At 36.1% G+C, this 17,757-nt stretch overlaps 1 protein-coding gene across 1 annotated transcript in view; it reads left to right on the forward strand.

The window, feature by feature from the left end:
* The first annotated feature begins 1,283 nt into the window (after window positions 1-1,283).
* The window catches only part of DBX2 (developing brain homeobox 2), a 40,589-nt gene continuing 24,115 nt past the window's right edge, over window positions 1,284-17,757 (forward strand). The window contains exon 1 of the mRNA XM_020973682.2: window positions 1,284-2,096. Within this exon, the coding sequence (XP_020829341.1) occupies window positions 1,709-2,096 (388 nt within the window). The 5' untranslated portion in view covers window positions 1,284-1,708. The remainder of the gene's footprint in view (window positions 2,097-17,757) is intronic.

Raw genomic sequence — 17,757 nt, forward strand, 5'->3', positions numbered from 1 at the left:
GTGGCCTGGATGAAGAATCAGTACAACAGAGTAGTAAGTATCAGTCAGAAAGGTAGGAAGAAAATAACGAGAGAGCAAAGTCACAAACCAGAGAACTTCCAGGAGGAGAGGGCAATCAATAGTGTTCAATGATGGAGAATGGTCAAGAAGGATGAAGACCAAAAAAAGGGCCATTTGATTGGGCAATTAAAAGATCATTTGTAACTACAATAGCAAAAAACAAAAACAAAATACCCCCCAAAACAAAAAACAACAACTAAGTAAGGGTGAAATTTTTTTTTGACTATGCCAGGATGTAAAAGAGGCCCTCTTCAAGTTGTATCATAGTTGGAGGATCACCAATTACAAATATAAGAGCATGTTTTATAATTTTCTTCATTTGTTCACCTCGTTTCCAAGTCACTGCCCGATAGTACTAGATTAAATGTGTCTTCAGTTTTCAAAATGAAGAAAGGACAAATCTAATCCTTCCAAAGTGATACAGCGGTCTTTATTTTTCTATGAGGAGAAAACAACAAACTTCCCAACCTCACTCTTGCCTCCTGCTCCCTCAACCCTTTTCTCCAATCATAAATTTGAAAAGTTTGAGAACAAGCCCAACCCAAGGAGCTCTGCCTTCATCTGCCCTTTAGTTTGGAAACTCAGCACTTCTGGGGCAAAGGCACTAGCCCCCTACAAATAGCATTTGAAACATACCCAGAAATGAACCACAGGAAGTTGAAAGACTCCATGGTAGGGTAGAATGGATGGGGGTGGTGGAGGGGAGACTGGCTTCTCCTCTAAATGAGGACTGTTGTTGATTGTCCTTCATTCTCGAAGGATAAGCTCATCAAGGATGAAAAAATTCAAATAGGGCATTTTAAAAAGTACTTTTTTCCCCCTGTGGGGTCGAACCAAGCACTCCCTTACAAAGGTTCCTAGGCAATTGAAACTTTTCTTACAAATCATTAGAGATTCCTTTATATCACAGCCTTCTCAGTCCCCACATTGTGTCTACTCTGTCCTAGGAGTTTTCCCAGAATGGGCAGCGCCAGAGAACAGTCTGGCTCTAAGACAGAGCTCCGTGCAGGCTCAGGACCAGAAACTACTTGGGGCTAGAACAAACTGTTCTGCCTCTGTTCTCTTAGGGGCGAAAAGCCGCAAAATCAGCGTTTGACAAACTCACTGTGTAGAGTGAAGCACTTTCTCATTTCGTTTCCCCTGACCCCACTCCCACCTTTTCCTTCTCCGCCCCTTCCTCTTGTACAGACTCTTGGAGTCACATTTTATTGTTGGTTGGGTCTACAATTTCTTAGAGTGACATTTTTATAGATGAGTGGTACACACCTTCCAGTCCACGAGGGAAAAAAACAAACCTTGTTTAACATAGAAAATGAGAGACACCTACCAAGTCCCCAGAGTTATTTCCACATTGCCTGAGAAACCTGACGATTTACTCCTCCCTTCTTCTAAAAAAACCCCAGCCAACCCAAATAAATAATAATGATTCGTTTCCCCAACGACCTTTTCCCATGGTCCCTAGTCCCCTTTCTCTCTATCTCCACCCTCTCAGCTTGCTTTAGTTTGGTGGGAGGCTGTGGCAAGGGAGCAGGAGGTAGCGGCTGAGTCTTAGACCAAATCCAGGGGCAGCTGCCCGGCGGCAGCAAAGAGCGGAGCAGAAGAAAGCGTGGGAAAGATCGAATTGTTTGCCTACCTGCTCTTCTTCACCATGCTTCCTAGTGCTTTATCTGCCTGTACTGGCGTGTACTGGAATATACTGAGCTCCTCTGCACTACTAGACACAACTCCAGGCTTTGGGAACCTGGGAAAGAGTTTCCTAATTGACAACTTGCTGCGGGCCAGCGATGACTCTCCACAGCGTCTTCCAGCTTCTTCTTCCTTAGTAGCAGCAGCCGCAAACACCACGGCGAAAATCCTGGAGCATCCCCTCTCATCCAGTCCGGTATCCCTCAAGTTGTGCCCAGCAGCAGAACAAATCGGAAGTCCTTATCGGACTCATTGGGCTTTTCAAGTGCTTAATCCTTCGATGGACTGCAGTCAGATGCATGGCCAGGCTCTAGGAAACCAAGGTGGCGCCTTCCAACTTGCTATCCCAGGTGAACCTCTCCTTCCCTAAGTCTAGTTCATCCAAGCCCCAGGAGGACTGCCTGCAGTGTAGAGGCTGCAGAAACTGCAGCTCTTGGGGCGCGGAGTTTCTGCTGCTACTCCTCCTAATTTGTATTGATTAGATAAGACATCATCTTTTGTGTAGTTGCCACCTTAGGGGTCATGGAGGAAGGAACAAAAACGTCTTTCTCTTTCCTGGAACTCCACCTTTTCATTTGTTTTTATAAATTAACTAGGGATCAGGTACACTTTAATTCTGGCCTTTTGGGGTGTTCTGGAGGCTCTGTGCTAGTAGAAGGGGGTGGGGCATAGTGAGAAGCAGGCTTTCCATAGAAAGCTCAGGTTGGCGCTCTCTCTCTCTCTCTCTCTCTCTCTCTCTCTCTCTCTCTCCTCTCTCAAATATAAAAAATATTTTAAGTTCAAATCCTAGTAGGGAGTTTTCCTGGAGGGTTTAAAAATAAGTACCTTCAGAATTCTCTTTGTGATGGATATTTCCAACCTCATTATCTACTAACTAAACCAAAAAAAAAAAAAGAGAGAGAGAAGATGGACTGTCTCCCTCCACCCCCACCCCCCAATTTGTGAACGCTTTAGAGAGATCCAGATCAGGGGGATAAAGTGATTTTGAAAGCGGGGAGATAACTTTATGACTATAATAGACCACATACAGATTGAACTACATAAATTTAAAAAAAAAATTGGAACAGTATGCACTCACTAATCAATCCTTTTGCTGTTCTACGGATCGTATTGTGGCTAGGAGCTCCTAGGGAAAATCTGATGTTAATGACTTCACATGATTTAGGCGAAAACTTAACCATTGCATTCAGTTTAAAGTGGTTATTGTTGGAAAGGGGGCAGGTATCAAACTCCAAAGCCATTCTCTTCTTTACGACAACAATAAAATTCTAATTAAACAATTTTGCCCTTTGGTAGGGAAGGGGAAGGGAATGACGATTCAGGTGACAGTGTCGTTTTTGCTTGTTTGAAAGGTCAGCTTCAAGTATCAAATACAGGGTATTTGTTACAAGGCTTTTTGTTTTTTCTCTTTTCTTCTAAAGGAAAAGGAAAATACTTGTTAATTGAAAACAAAATTTTGTATAAAAAAAGAAATATTAGGAAGATCAGAAAACTATAAAATAGCCATTGGTAGAGTCATCTACCCATCATGTACCTTGCATATGAAAACAGCAGATAATTAACATTCAGAATCTCTTTTGGGTGATGTGGCCTGTAAACATTCTTGACTACTATTTCAAGTATTTTGTAAATTAATCCTGCATAGGTGTGGTTTACAATGGCCACACAAACCCCTCTTCAAGTAAATATTTTTAAAAATGTGTTAAGTTTAATAAATGCTATAAGTATGCACATATTTAGATAAACTAAAATCGTTTCCAATATGCATATCAAAACACTAAGTTGGCTAGGACATTTCCTGGAACGTTGAGATGGTAAGATAAGAGCAACAAATCTTTTTTCAAATTAAAATTTTAAAATATTAGTTTTATTTGTGTTTGAAAACATGTTCCCTTAATTATTACTTAAATAATCTGTTATTAGAAACTTCTTGATGATGTTGGAATTTTTAAATTGTCAATTTTTATATAAAAAGACAACTTTTTGTTAATCACTAAATCAAATAGTTTCAGTTTATTTTAAAACCAGAAAAGGAATAAAAAACTAAAAGTGAATAAAAGTAATGTTGGTTATACACTTACACTGCATCAAATCACAGGGTGGATAGGTTGTCCTCTAAAATTTCCAGAGAGGAAGATGATTTCCAGAAAATCTTACCAATTTTATTAGCAAATAAATAGTTTTTTCCTACTTCTTAATTTTGTAGAATTTTTATTGGAATAATAATAGTATTTATGTAGTATTTTGCAATTTACTGATTTTGGTTTATTATATAAGCCTATAATTTTCACTTTAGCTAAGAAGCAGGCCAAATAATTTTGGTTAATACTTAGAAATTAGAAAGATATATACATTAATATTACATACATGTTGTACAAATGATTGATATGTTATGCTTCAGCTATCTGAATTTTGATTGAAGAAAATTTATTATTCTTTTAAAGAATTACTAAATTAAGTGGGATCACCAAATCTTTTTATTTAAATGATTGAGTATATTGCTTAGCTCTTAATTTATCTTAAATCTAAAAAAAATAAATGTACCATTCCCAAAGCTTTACAGAATGGCCATATCCTAGAAATTTTTATCAAAATCAATCTGTTGAATCAGAGACGCAGAATATGCTTTAGAACAGAAGATATTTCTGGTCACTGATTCTATAACATTACTTAAGCAATTCAAATTATTTTCACTCTGAGGATTAGTTAAAGCTTTATATCATGCATAATGTTGGGGAGATTTAAAAATTCTGCACTCTACAAATAAGATGATTGAATTAGGTCAGGTTCATATTTTATAGGAGATTACCTAGAGAATGATTAAAATGAACTTTAAAAATTTATTATAATAAAACAAGTGAATGTGACAGCACATAAGAGTGTACTCATGGATTTAATAAGAAAGCAATGTTTTATTTATTTCTACCATAAGATTTCTCAATGGTGGTGCCCATTTAAAATATCACAGGGTAACAAATCAAATCATATGCATGTTCTATACCATCCTCTTTTCTCCATTCCCTTGCACTCTATTATATGGAATTTCTTGACTTGACATACCTCAGCCATATATTATTCCCACCACCGACTGTCTTTACTCTTTCTCATGTGATGTCATTGGTCCTCTTCTAAAATGAAGGATGAACAACTCATGTGCTACTAAGTGGAACTGGAGAAAATCATGAAATTGTGTTAATTCCACTACAAATTTATTACATAATTTAAACTGAGCTCCTTACTGGGGCAAGGCAATCTGTTACATCTCCCGGGTCACTATCCTGTAGGTGCTTTTCTAAACCTTTTTGTCCTTTCTGAAACCTCCCACAGCATCCTGACTTTCTCAGCTGAGAAAGGGAAGAGGTTGGGGTATAAGCATTAGGCTAATGTATGCTATGTGCCTGGCACTGTGCTAACACTGTATAAATATTATCTCATTTGATCCTTACAACAACCCTGTGAGGTATGCGTTATTACTATCCCCATTTTACAGTTGAAGAAATCAATGCAAGCAGAGGTTAAGTGGTCTGCCCAGGGTTACACAGTAAATATCTGATGCCAGATTTGAACTGTCTTCCTTACTCCAGGCCCAGTGTTCTATGCACTGTGCCACCAGCTGCCTCTGAGAACCTTACCTCATTTTTCACTTAAAAAAGGAAAGTATTTGCTGAAAATTCCCTCTTATCTCTTTCTCCTCATCTCACATTGTTCAGATGCCTTCCACCATCTTTTTTTTTTAGCCCTGTCTCACATAAAGAGGTGCTTCTTTCTCCCTGATAAGGAACCCCTCTACATGCACAAGTGATCCCATTCCAGTCTGTCTTTTCCAGATGACCTCCTCTACCACCCCTCTTGTCATTTCTCTTCAATATCTCCCTGTTGGCTGCTTTCCAACTGCTTACAAATACACTCACGTCTCTTCCATCCTCCCCAAAACCTTACTTGATCTGTCTATCCCAGATAGCTATCATGCTATATCTTTCTTTCATAGCTAAACTCCTTGAGAGGGCAATTTACAATCTATGCCTCGAATTCCTTTCCTATCTCTCACTTTTTAACTCTACAACCTGGCTTCTGATCTCATCATTCAACTGAAACTGCTCTCTCCAAATTTACCAATTATTTTTCAGTTGTGAAATCCAATGACCTTTTCTCTCTCTTTTTTTTTGTTTTGTTTTGTTTTTGCTAGGCAATGGGGTTAAGTGACTTGCCCAGGGTCACACAGCTAGTAAGTGTTATGTGTCTGAGGCCGGATTTGAACTCAGGTCCTCCTGAATCCAGGGCCGGTGTTCTATCCACTGCGCCACCTAGCTGCCCCTATCCAATGACCTTTTCTCAATCCTTATTCTGTATGTATATGTAACAAAATATATATGATTCGTATACATAGATACATTCACATATATGAGATATATACATATTCACATAGACATATAGGCATATATATATATATATATATATATATATATATATATATATATATATATATATATATATATATACTTGTCATTTCTTTGGTAACCTCCTCTACCAATGCAAATTAGCACCTTTTCTGCAATTTTCAGACTCCTTATGTCACCAAGTGGTTCAATGACTTCCCCAGGGTCTTTCATACAACTGGCAATGAACCTAGACCTTCCTGACTTTTAAGCTAGTTTTCTATATGCTAAAATATCCAAAATACCTTCTAGAGTGGTGATCCTCAAACTATTTTTTATTCACACATTGATTTATAATTATACATATAGTATGTTTATTATGAAAAAATACACAAAAATAAATTTTAGATGATGAGATAAAGATGAATCAAGTAATATTTTAAAATAGTTTTTAGTTTGTAATACAAAAACCTTTTTTCTCTCACAAAAAATTATAATTTCTTCTTAGTAATGTGTTGAATATGCTTCACTGTTTTTTGAAAATCTAGTTCTTATATTTTGTGAAATGGTAATTTGAAAATCTGTTTCCAAATTCAGTTTAATTCAATATTTGATCTTAAAGGCTATAGATTAAAACAATTTATCATCACAATACATAAATCTTAGTGGATATTTCCAAGATATCTGATGTATTTGGATTGGGGTGGGGAAAATCATCATAAGATCATAGATTTAGAACTGGAAGTGGTTTCAGAAGCCAACTAGTCTGATCTCTTCATTTTACATATGAAGAATTTAGACCCAGAGAGGTAAAAAAGTTATACAATTAGTACTTCCTCTGACCCCAATGTCAGTGTTTTTTCCATGATAGTACCCTGCCTCTTCCACAATGGAAGATTTGACTACTGTGTGTGTGTGAGTGTGTGTGTTCAACACTGCTTGCTTCTGTTCCTTTTTGCTCCTGTTCTCCCATCCTGCTCCATTTGCTGCTGCTGCTGCTGCAGTGCTTGCTCTTAAGGAGTTTGCATTCTAGTTGGAGGCTATAACACATATAAAGATCAGTGGCAGTGGGTTATTATCTAGGACGGGTGAGGAACCTGTGGCCTGCAGGCCACATGTGGCCCTCTAGGTCCTCAAGTCTGGTCCTTTGACTGAATCCAAAATTCATAGGACAAATCCCCTTCATAAAAGCACCTGTTCTGTAAAACTCGGGCTCCGTCAAAAGGCTGTACTGAAGGACCTAAAAGGCCATATGTGGTTTTGAGGCTACAGGTTCCTCACCCCTGGTAGGTAATCAGGGATTGTGAGCGGAGTCATAAGGTAGACTATTTGACTTTTCCAATAGAAGTAAAAAAAAAAAAGGAAGGAAGGTATGAGTAAGGAGGATATGGTACAGAGTTGGAATAGGGCAGGTGGGAGGATGCTCAGAGTAGATTGGTCCTGATATCTTAGTGGATTGCCATCTGCTGAGATAGGATACATGAATCATGGTCTCCATTCAGCTAGATATAGTGTGTTAAGTAAGTTTTCACTTATGGGCTAGGAAGAAGAGTTTGGATTTAGAGTAGAGCCTCAATATTGAGGGGATTAACTCTCTACCCCCCACCAAATTAATATTTTCACCTAGGGATACTCACAGATTTGAAAGAATCAGTATTTTTTATTAAGATCAAGTACAAGGAAAGCAGACATAGAGCTAATTGTGACTGATTGAATGAATTTATGTATTTACTATATGCCAGACACTATGCTAAAGTGTTCAGGATACCATTGAAAGCAAGCAAGCAAGTCCCATCTGTTAGTGCATGGCTGGAAAATGGTTCGGTGACCCTGAAACTAGAAATAGATATAATGAAATCTCACCAATAAGATCTCAGGGATATAGGGATAGGGGTATAAGCTCTGGGCAGAGGAAAATATCTTTTTTTTTTTTGGTGTGCATAAATGTAGGAGCTTAGGAGGAGTTCATAAGTGCTGAATGGAATGGAAATACCATTTAACTGCAGACTCAAAGTTGAAAGGGACCTCAAGACATCTAGTAAACTGGTACTTGAACAGTAACCACCTCTCCTCTAAGGTATGACTTGACATGCCTGTTAAGTGGTCATCCTACCTTTGCATAAAGACCACCTTCTTTGGAAGCCTGTTCCACTTAGGGATATCTCTAATCCCAACTGTCGGGAAGCTTTTTTCTTATATCAAACCTAAATGTGCTTCTTTGTAAACTTCCACATACTGCTCGCACTTTTTCTCTCTGGGTCCAAACAGTACATCTAGTCCTTCTTCCATATGACAGCACTTCAAAAAATGATGGCAGTTATCATACTCCCCCAAAGTCTTGTCTTCTCCAGGCTAAACATTCTCATATGATCCTCATATAGCATGAATTCAAGGTCCTTCACTATTCTGATTGACCTTCTTTGGATACTCTCCAGCTTACTAATGTCTTTACTTAAATGGCACCCAGAATTTAACACAATATTCTAGATGTGGTCTGTCCAGGAAAAAGTATAGCATCTTCCTTATTCCTGAAAACTTTTCCTCCCTAATGTAGCCCAAATCAGATTATCTTTTTGGATTGCTGTAACAAACTCTTGACTCGTTGGTCTTGTTTAAAAATTTAATTGAAAAAAAAAACACCAGATGGGAAAGGCCAGCAAATTTAATATGAAAAAAGCATGGGGAATTATCTAGTTTTTCCCATCTTGTATTTTTAAAAATTAAATTCTTTTCTTTTCAATCAGTAAAAATCCATATCCTTTCCCTTGAAAACAGAGATAGTGGAGAAAAAAAACACTATATCCAAGTGGAAAAAGAAGTCTCGTTCTATGCACATCTTTAAAGCTGTAATTTCATATTGGGATGAAATGAAGCACTTGCAAGCCACTGAATATTAACAAAGGAAAAGGTTGTCTTTGACCTACACAGAAAGGATATGAAACAAAGATACAGTGACACTTAGCTTCTCTGGCCTCAGTCCCCCTCACCTCCGTTTGGAAACATATGTGGTCATTTTGTCATCAGAATCTGACACTCACATGGTCTCAGGCCGCCACCAAGTCTGAAAGGTCCCAATTACACCAGGAAGTTGCATCAGGTGTGTGGGATGCCACTCAAATTAAAAATAAAACAAAACACAGAGGTGTCCAAGGAGAAACAGAAAGTTAATTTATTATAGCTATTATTATTATTATTATTATTTCAAATCTTGAGATTTGGGTGTCCTCACACCAATGGCTCTGATAAGAGGAGACAACCCGCAGAGGTAGAAGTCAGTTTATACAACCCTGAAGGTTCAATTCCTCCTCCTTCCCCCAACTGCCCATTAATTCGGCTCACAATCTCACATGCCAGACTCCAACATAGGTCAAAGGACATAGTATACATCTCTATATTTCTTAGTTTGTTGAGATAATGTCAAAAAAGCAATAAAAATATGTGCAGTTAGGAAGATAATTTACAATTGTTTTGGAAGGTCTTAGGAATTGAACAGACAATGCTGGGAACTGAAAGACATCTGAGTAAGATCCTGTCAAAGGGAGATAAGGGGAGTAGATAAGGAACCTTTTAAGGGTTTTCTGGAGCCAGATTCTTTTAGGGGCAAAGACGCATTTGAATAAGGTTAAAAAAAAGGTTAAGGCTAAACCACTAGACAAATTTTAACTACTGTTACATGTCACTAAAAAAATTAACTCAAAGAAATCTATTCTTAACCCTATCCTACCCTCTGAACTCATTATCTTAATTACACTGAGAAGTCTTCACTGGGACATCCCATTCACAGTGAAGCTGGGACAGCTTAGGTTGTATGAGGGGGTGGAAACTGCATCAGGGTCAAGGAAGCTATGTTAGGAAACTACTGATCCTCATGGTCTTTGTCAAGTCTCTGTCAAATGGTGGGTATCATGAGCCCTTTGGAATTACGGTTGATCATTATGGTGATTAGAGTTCCTAAATCTTTGAAAATAGTTTGTCCTTACATTATTGTTGTCATTATAAAAATTGTTCTCTTGTTTCTGTTCACTTCATGCTGCATCAGTTCATACCGTTCTTCTCAGGTTTCTTTGAAACCATCCCCTTCATTATTTCATATATCATAATAGTATCTTATCACATTTCTATATCATAACTTGTTCAGCCATTCCCCAATCAATGGGCGTCTCTTTAGTTTCCAAATCTTTGTCATTAATCTGATCTAATTTACATTTTTTAAGCACCTACTACATGCCAGGCACTATGCTAAACTCTGGGCATACAATTAATAAAAGGAAAGACAGTCCCTGACCTCAAGGAGTTTACAATCTAATGGGGGGAGACAACCCACAAAAAGAGGCAGGAGGGCAGGGAGAAGAAAACAAGACTCCCTGCTGTGTGGGCATCTTGTTTCACTGTAGGTGAAACCAGGCAGAGCAGCAGATGCAAAGTGGAGTGACATGAGAGTCCAATTTCTGCCCTCTAAAAAGAAAGGCATTGTGAGGCATTTGTAAAAAGAGCTATGCATATTTTTGTACATCTTTAGTTAAAGTTTGTTTAGCTTAGTACTAATTCCTCTCTTAATCTACCCTCCCTCTAAATCCCCCTTCTTCCCTATCCATCCTGTTTCCTTGTTTAGTGAAATATAATTTTGCACCCAATGGTTTGTTTATTCTTCCCTTCCCTTCCTGTTTTCTTGTTTTGTAAAATGTAGTTTTGCACCCTACTGTGTAAATTCTTCCCTTCTCTGACCAGTTCAGAAGAGAGTCAGATTCAAGTGTCAACTGCTGTCTCTCCCACCCCATTCTCTTTATTGGTATAGACTTATGCACCCTAATTCTGTGAAAAAATTTTCCCTAACTCTCATCTCCCCTCCTCAGTGTATCCCTCTTCCCTTTTTCCATTCTTTGTTTATGATCAAGACATAAAAGATCCACCTTCAGACCTTCTATCTAATTAGACACCTCAATGATTTCAATGATGATAAGATTCAAATCATTTCCCCATATTAGAGTATAAACAGTTCCCTCATGTCTGTGTGAGAAAGAATTAATTTGGACTCCTAATCTATTCCAATCGGTATTAACCAGTTTGGTATGATTCCACAGGGCTAGTGATTTTAAGTTCTGTATGTTAGGCCCCAGAGCTATGAACTGCATGTTGTAAGCTCATTTGCTTAATCATAGGAAGCTAACTAGAGGCCCTTCACCCTTGTTTTTCCTTAGCCCAGAGTGGCAGAAGTGACTCAATTACACGGAAAGTCCCCCTACCTATTTTTATACCTTCAGACCACTCTCTCTTGCCCAACACGAGCAAGTGACCATCTTATGACCACTTAGCCAGTGGAGATGCCCCATGCTTCGCCAACCTTGAGACTTCTGCTAACATACCATTTCTAGCTAATGCATCATTTTTTGGCCCTCAAAGCAAGGTCTATCAACCAATGGGGTTATATATATTTTGTGTAGCTCTTCTAGAATGTTCAAGTACCAAATCTGGTATTAAGCCTTATAAAAATAGGGCCTTGGAAGAAGGGGGCATTTTATATCATGAAGATCTGAGGCCCACTTCATTAGAGGGACCTTTTAATGAAGTGCCATTGGCTCACAGTTCTGCCTCAGTGGTTTCACTTGCAGATCAGGCAATTATAATCCTCACGATAGCTTGCTTGTGTTTGTCTTTTTTTTATGTTTCTCTTGACTCCTGTGTTTCTACTTCTAAGTTTCCATGCAGTTTTGATTTTTTCATCAGGAATGCTTGGGAATTCTTTGTTTGATTCAAGGTCCAATTTTACCCTGTAGGGTAAGTTATTCTTGGTTATAATCCTATATCTTTTGCTTTCTAGAATATCATTGTGTGAGAACCTGACTGTAATTCTTGGGTACTTGAATTCTTTCTTTTTGCTTGAAGTATTTTTTCTTTGATGGAAGCTCTGGATTTTGGCTACAAGTTCTTGAGAGTTTTCATTTTGGGGTATCTTTCAGGTGGTAACTGGAGAATTCTCCCTCCTTTTAATTTGCCCCCTGGTTCTAAGAAATGTGGTCAGTTTTCTTATATGAATTCTTGAAATATGATATCTAGACTGGTTTTATTTTATTTTATTTTATTTTTGGTCATGGCTTTATAATCTCCTCTTTATCAGTTTACCAAGTTTTGTTTGTTTGCTGTGAGATGCCTTATATTTTCTTCTATTTTTTCAGTCTTTTGCCATTGTTTTAATATTTCCTGTGTCTTGTGGAATCATTAGCTAATTTTCAGGGAGTTTGTTGCTTGGGTAAGGTTTTGTATCTCTTGTTTCAAGCTATTAATTACCTTTCCAATTCTTTCTTCAATAGTTCTCATTTCTTTTCCATTTTTTTCCATTAGCGCTCTCATTTTATACATAAAAACTTTTGTTTTTACTCTTGCTTTATCTGTTCCAGAAATTGTACTCAAATTTTGTGCCCAAGTTAAGATTGCTTTGAGGCTTTGTTTACTGAATTTTGGAGATTTCTCTTTTTATGGACTTGTATCTTGAGCTTCCTTGTCATCACAATGGCTTTTTAAAAGTGGGATCCTTTTTTGTTTGTTTATTCTTCCAGTTTACTTCCTGACTTCAGACTTTGTTAGGGCCAATCTCTACGCATTTCTGGAGCGAAGGCCTAGACTGGTCCTACTGTTGCTTTCCTGGCAGTACTGAGTGTTCTAGAATCTTACAGACTAGAATTATTATATAATCTAGAGTTATTTTAGAATCTTACGGGCAATTCTGAGGAGGGACCTGAAAGCTTTCAGTGCTCCCAAAGTGATGTGATTCAGGGCACAATCTGATCATTGGACCACTTCCCACCCCCCAGCAGAGATCTATAAGTTACAGATCTGATTTTGATTCTTAGCAACAGGCCTGTTTCCCCCATTTGGAGTTTCCACAGGCTGCTGCTTAACCCTGCTGCTTAACCCAGCCACTATCAACCAGCTGGGAAGTGGTACTCGGTTGGTAGTGATAGAGCTGTAGGTTTCCTTTTGAAAAGCAGGAAGCCTGCCCTGGTTATTCCTTTGCAAGCTTTAGACTGGGCTTGAAGCTAGAACTGAGATACTGCTCTATTGCTGAGGTGTGAGCCACACAGTTGCTGATTGGCATTCAAAGCCCTTCATAACCTAGGCCTCTCCTACCTTTCCAATATTTTAATACCTTACTCCCCACTATGTACTTTTTAATCCAGTGGGATTGGTCTTGTGGCTGTTCCACGAACAAGAATCTCTTGGCTCCTGACATTTTTTCTGGCTGTCCCCATGCTTGGAATGCTCTCCCTCGTCATGTCTACCTGAGGGCTTCTCTGGATTCCTTTAAGTCCCAGTTAGAAATCTCATCTTCTACAGGAAGTCTTTCTCCCTCCCTCTTAATTCTAGCGCCTTCTCTCTTTTGATTATTTCCTATTTATCCTGGATATACCTTGTTTGTACATATTTGTTTGCTTGTTGTCTCCCCCATTAGGATGTGAGCTCCTTTTGCCTCTTTTTTTTAATCCCCTGTGCTTAGCACTGTGCCTCTACTTTATATGTGCTTAATTAATGTTTATTGGCTGACTGCCTGAATTAGGTTGAAAAGCTTACAAATTCAACTCACTGACCTTAGGCAAGTTTAACAAAACAATGTTAGGCAGCCGGTTTTTTCCTCCCAGATTTAGCCATTCAAGATAGATGATTGGTTTTTCCTATTCTTAATAGTCTAAAGGATATTGTGAAGATTGACTATCAGGAAATTAACAAAATAATTACATTACATATTATGCCATATTATTATGTTATATTTTAAATATATGATATTAATTAAATTACTTTAACATAATAATAATTATATTGCTTAATAATAATGGTTCTCTACTTGACCAGTTATAGTTAAAGCTTATTTAACATTGTCATACTCATTCAAACATTTTCCTGTTCAAATGATTTCATTCCTTGGAAGGTTCTTTTGGTCAACTCTCCAAACATTGCTTTTATTTGCTCTAAAAATTAGTTTGAATCTATCTGGTTTCCCCTTTGGTATCCATTCTTTAGAAACTTAGTACAACATATTTAAATATGTTTATGATCTATAAAAATAATTTATTCTCTTTTGACATTCAAGTACCTCTAATCCAACCTCACTATTTTAATCTTTGAATGGACGTAGCTATCAGAAAGTACTAAACGTACTTAGCAGCATCAATCTATTGATGTCAAATGTAGTAAATACCATGAAAATATTTAGCTTGAAAAAAATCTTAGAATGAATCAATTGGTTATTTTGAGAGCAAGTTAGGACTAATTTTTTAGTATCAGTCAAAATATCAGGATAAAAAAATGAAAATTCTAGTTAAATATCATTACTACTACTACTACTACTACTACTATTACTACTACTCCTACTAATGCTACTACTACTAATACCTAACATTTAGACAATGTTTTATTATGCCCAAAGCACATTACAAATATAACTTCATTTTATCCTCACAATAACCCTGGGAGATAGATGCTATTATTATATCTGGTATTTGGTCTACCTGATAACATGTTTTTTGAACATTTTTATTTCTTGTGTATACTAAGCTAGTAATTTTTAACTTTTCATTATATTGTTTTGGTATATTGTTCTATTTTCAATTTTTGGCTGTTAGTTCATAGGATCATACCTTTATTGACTGTCTAAACTGAAAAAAGTGATGAAAAATATTAATAATTCAAGTTAAACTTAAAAAATATGTCATTCTTATTTTTTTTCTGCAGAGAACTAATTATTAAACTTACTAGCACAACCACAGATTCACACCTGTAATTGTAGTTTTAAATTTTATTTTATGTGCACCAGACTTTAAGTTCTTTGTTTTCATCTTTTCCCATTTAGAAAAAAAAGTGAATGGTTTCAAAGTATTTGAAAACAGTTTACAATTTTAAAAAATCTATTTCAGTTAAATATTTTGATATAATTTCTAGACAACTTTCTAGACAACACTTTCTAGACAACACTACCACAATCACTAGCTCAAACAGACTGGCCCTTGAGTCCATGTAAAAGTGAAAGCTTTTTTTTTTTTAAATGGAGCGCTTAAGAGCTTAAAAAGGACTCTCAAACTAAAATAAGTGAAACTGAAGAAAAATTAGGAAAAAATAAGAGCAATGTAAAAAAATTATGAAAAGGAAGTCAACCAATTAGAAAAGAGATCCAAAAATGAAAACAACTCCTTAAAAATTAGAACTGGGCAAGAGGAAGATAGTAATGTTATAAGGCACTAACAAATAATAAAACAAAATCAAAAGAATGAAAAAATAGAAGAGAATGTGAAACATCTTATTAGAAAAACAACTGACCTGTAAAACAGATTAAGGAAAGAATGTTAGAATTGTTGGACTACCTGAAATTTATGATAAAAAAGAGTGGAGACATTATAATCCAATAATTTATTAAGGAAAAATAGCCTGAAGTTTTGGAACTAAAGGGTAAAATAGAAATTGGAAAAAAAAATCACCCATCATCACATGAAAGAGATCCTAAGATGAAAACTCACAGGAAAATTACAGTTAAGTTTCAAAATTCCCAGGTAGAAATAAACTAGAAATAAACAATTTAAATATGGTAGAGTGACCGGATAACACAAGATTTAGCATTTTCTGTATTAAAGACTGAAGGGCATGGAGTATGATATTCTGAAGAGCAAAGAAACTGGGTTTGCAACCAAAATCACTTACCCAGCAAAGTTGAGTGCAATCCTGCTTGAAAAAAAAAATCGATATTTAATGAATTAAATGGCTTTGAGGTATTTGTAAGGAAAAGACCACAACTGAATGGAAAATTTCACCTACAAAAATCAAGAGAAACATAACAGGGCAAATATGAAAGACCAGTTACAAGGGATTTAATAAGAAGTTTACTTCTTATATGCAAAAAAATTAGCTATAGTTCTTTTTTAAATTTTTAAATTTTAATTTTTTAGCTATAATTCTCAAGAACATTATCATTACTAGATACATAGAAAACTTCAGATTGAATTGAATATGATGGAATGTTCCTAAAATATAAAATTGGGTAGGGAGAGGTAAAATGGAGCAATTATCTCATACAAACAATGGAGGGCAGAAGTGGTGGAGGACTGGTAGTGCTAGAACCTTATTCTCATCAGAACTGAGTTAAAAAGGGAATAACATACACATTTAGAAGGATATAAAAGTCTTCTTAACTTACAGAGAAATAGGAAGGTGAAGGGAAAGGATAAGGAAGGGACTCAGAAAGGCATAGATATTAAGAAATAAGAGGACAAGGGGATAAGATAAGGGAGGGACTCAGAAGAGTGTGCAGAGCAAGAAACAAGAGGGTAAGAGGAGAGGATAAGGAAGGGACTCTTAGAAGGGTGGGTAGATTAAGGAATAGGAGGGCAAGAGGAGAGAATAAAGGAGGGATTTTTAGAAGAGATGCAGATTAGGGAGGCAATGGTCAGAAGTAAAGGAGATTTCCGAGGAGGGTAAAAAGAAGTGAGAAAGATAAAAAGTGAGAAAAAAGAAAGAATGGAGGGAAATATATGACTAATAATTATGACCTTGAATGTGAATGGATGAACTCACCCATGAAATAGAAAAGGATAGCAGAATGGAGCAAAACCCAGAACCCAGCAATATGTTGTTTATAAGAAACACATTTAAAAATGAGAGATACATGCAGAGTAAAAATAAAAGGCTGGAGTAGAATATATTATGCTTCAGCTGATGCAAAAAAATCAGGGGTAGCAATCATGATCTCAAACAACATTGGAGCTAAAATAGATTTAATCAAAAGAGAAGCAGGGAAATTATTACATTATGATACTATTATAATGTGGGATAATAAGGAAATAATATAATATCAAACCTATATGCACTAAATATTATAGCATTCAAATTTTTAAAGGAAAAATTAAGTGAATTACAAGTGGAAATAGATAGCAAGAGTATAGTAGTGAGGGACTTCAAACTTCCCCTCTCAGAACTAGATAAATCTAACCAAAAAAAAAATAAGAAAGAACTCAAAGAGATGAATAGAATTTTAGGTAATCTAGATATGATACATATCTGGAGAGAAGTGAATGGGAATAGAAAATAATATGCTTTTTTCATAGTGGTCTATGGCACCTTTACAAAAATTGACCATATATTAGGACATAAAATCTTTGCAGTTAAATGCAGGAACACAGAAATATTAAACACATCTTTTTCAGATCACGATGCAATAAAAATTTTATTTAGTCAGTGGCCATGGAAACAGATAAAAAATTAATTGGAGACTAAATAACGTAACATTTTTTTAAATAAAATAATCTTAAGAAATGATTGGCTTAAAAAAAGTCATAGAAACAACAAATAATGTTATTAAAAAGAATGATAATAATGAGACAACATACAAAAAAACCTATGGAATGCAGAAAAAGCATTTAATGCTTGCTATAAAATTTTAAATGCTTGCATTAATAAAATAGAGGGGAAAAATAGAGGAAAAGCAGAGCAATGAATTGGGTATTCAATTAAAAACTAGAAAAAGAATAAAATAACTAGAAAACTAGAAAAAGAACAAATCAAAAATCTCTAATTAAATATTAAATTAAAAATCCTAAAAATTAAAGGTGATATTAATAAAATTGAATGTAAGAAAATTATTTTATTAATAAAATTA

Source organism: Phascolarctos cinereus, unplaced genomic scaffold (genome assembly GCF_003287225.1).
Source record: "Phascolarctos cinereus isolate Bilbo 61053 unplaced genomic scaffold, phaCin_HiC Scaffold_1;HRSCAF=81, whole genome shotgun sequence".
NCBI lineage: Eukaryota > Metazoa > Chordata > Mammalia > Diprotodontia > Phascolarctidae > Phascolarctos > Phascolarctos cinereus.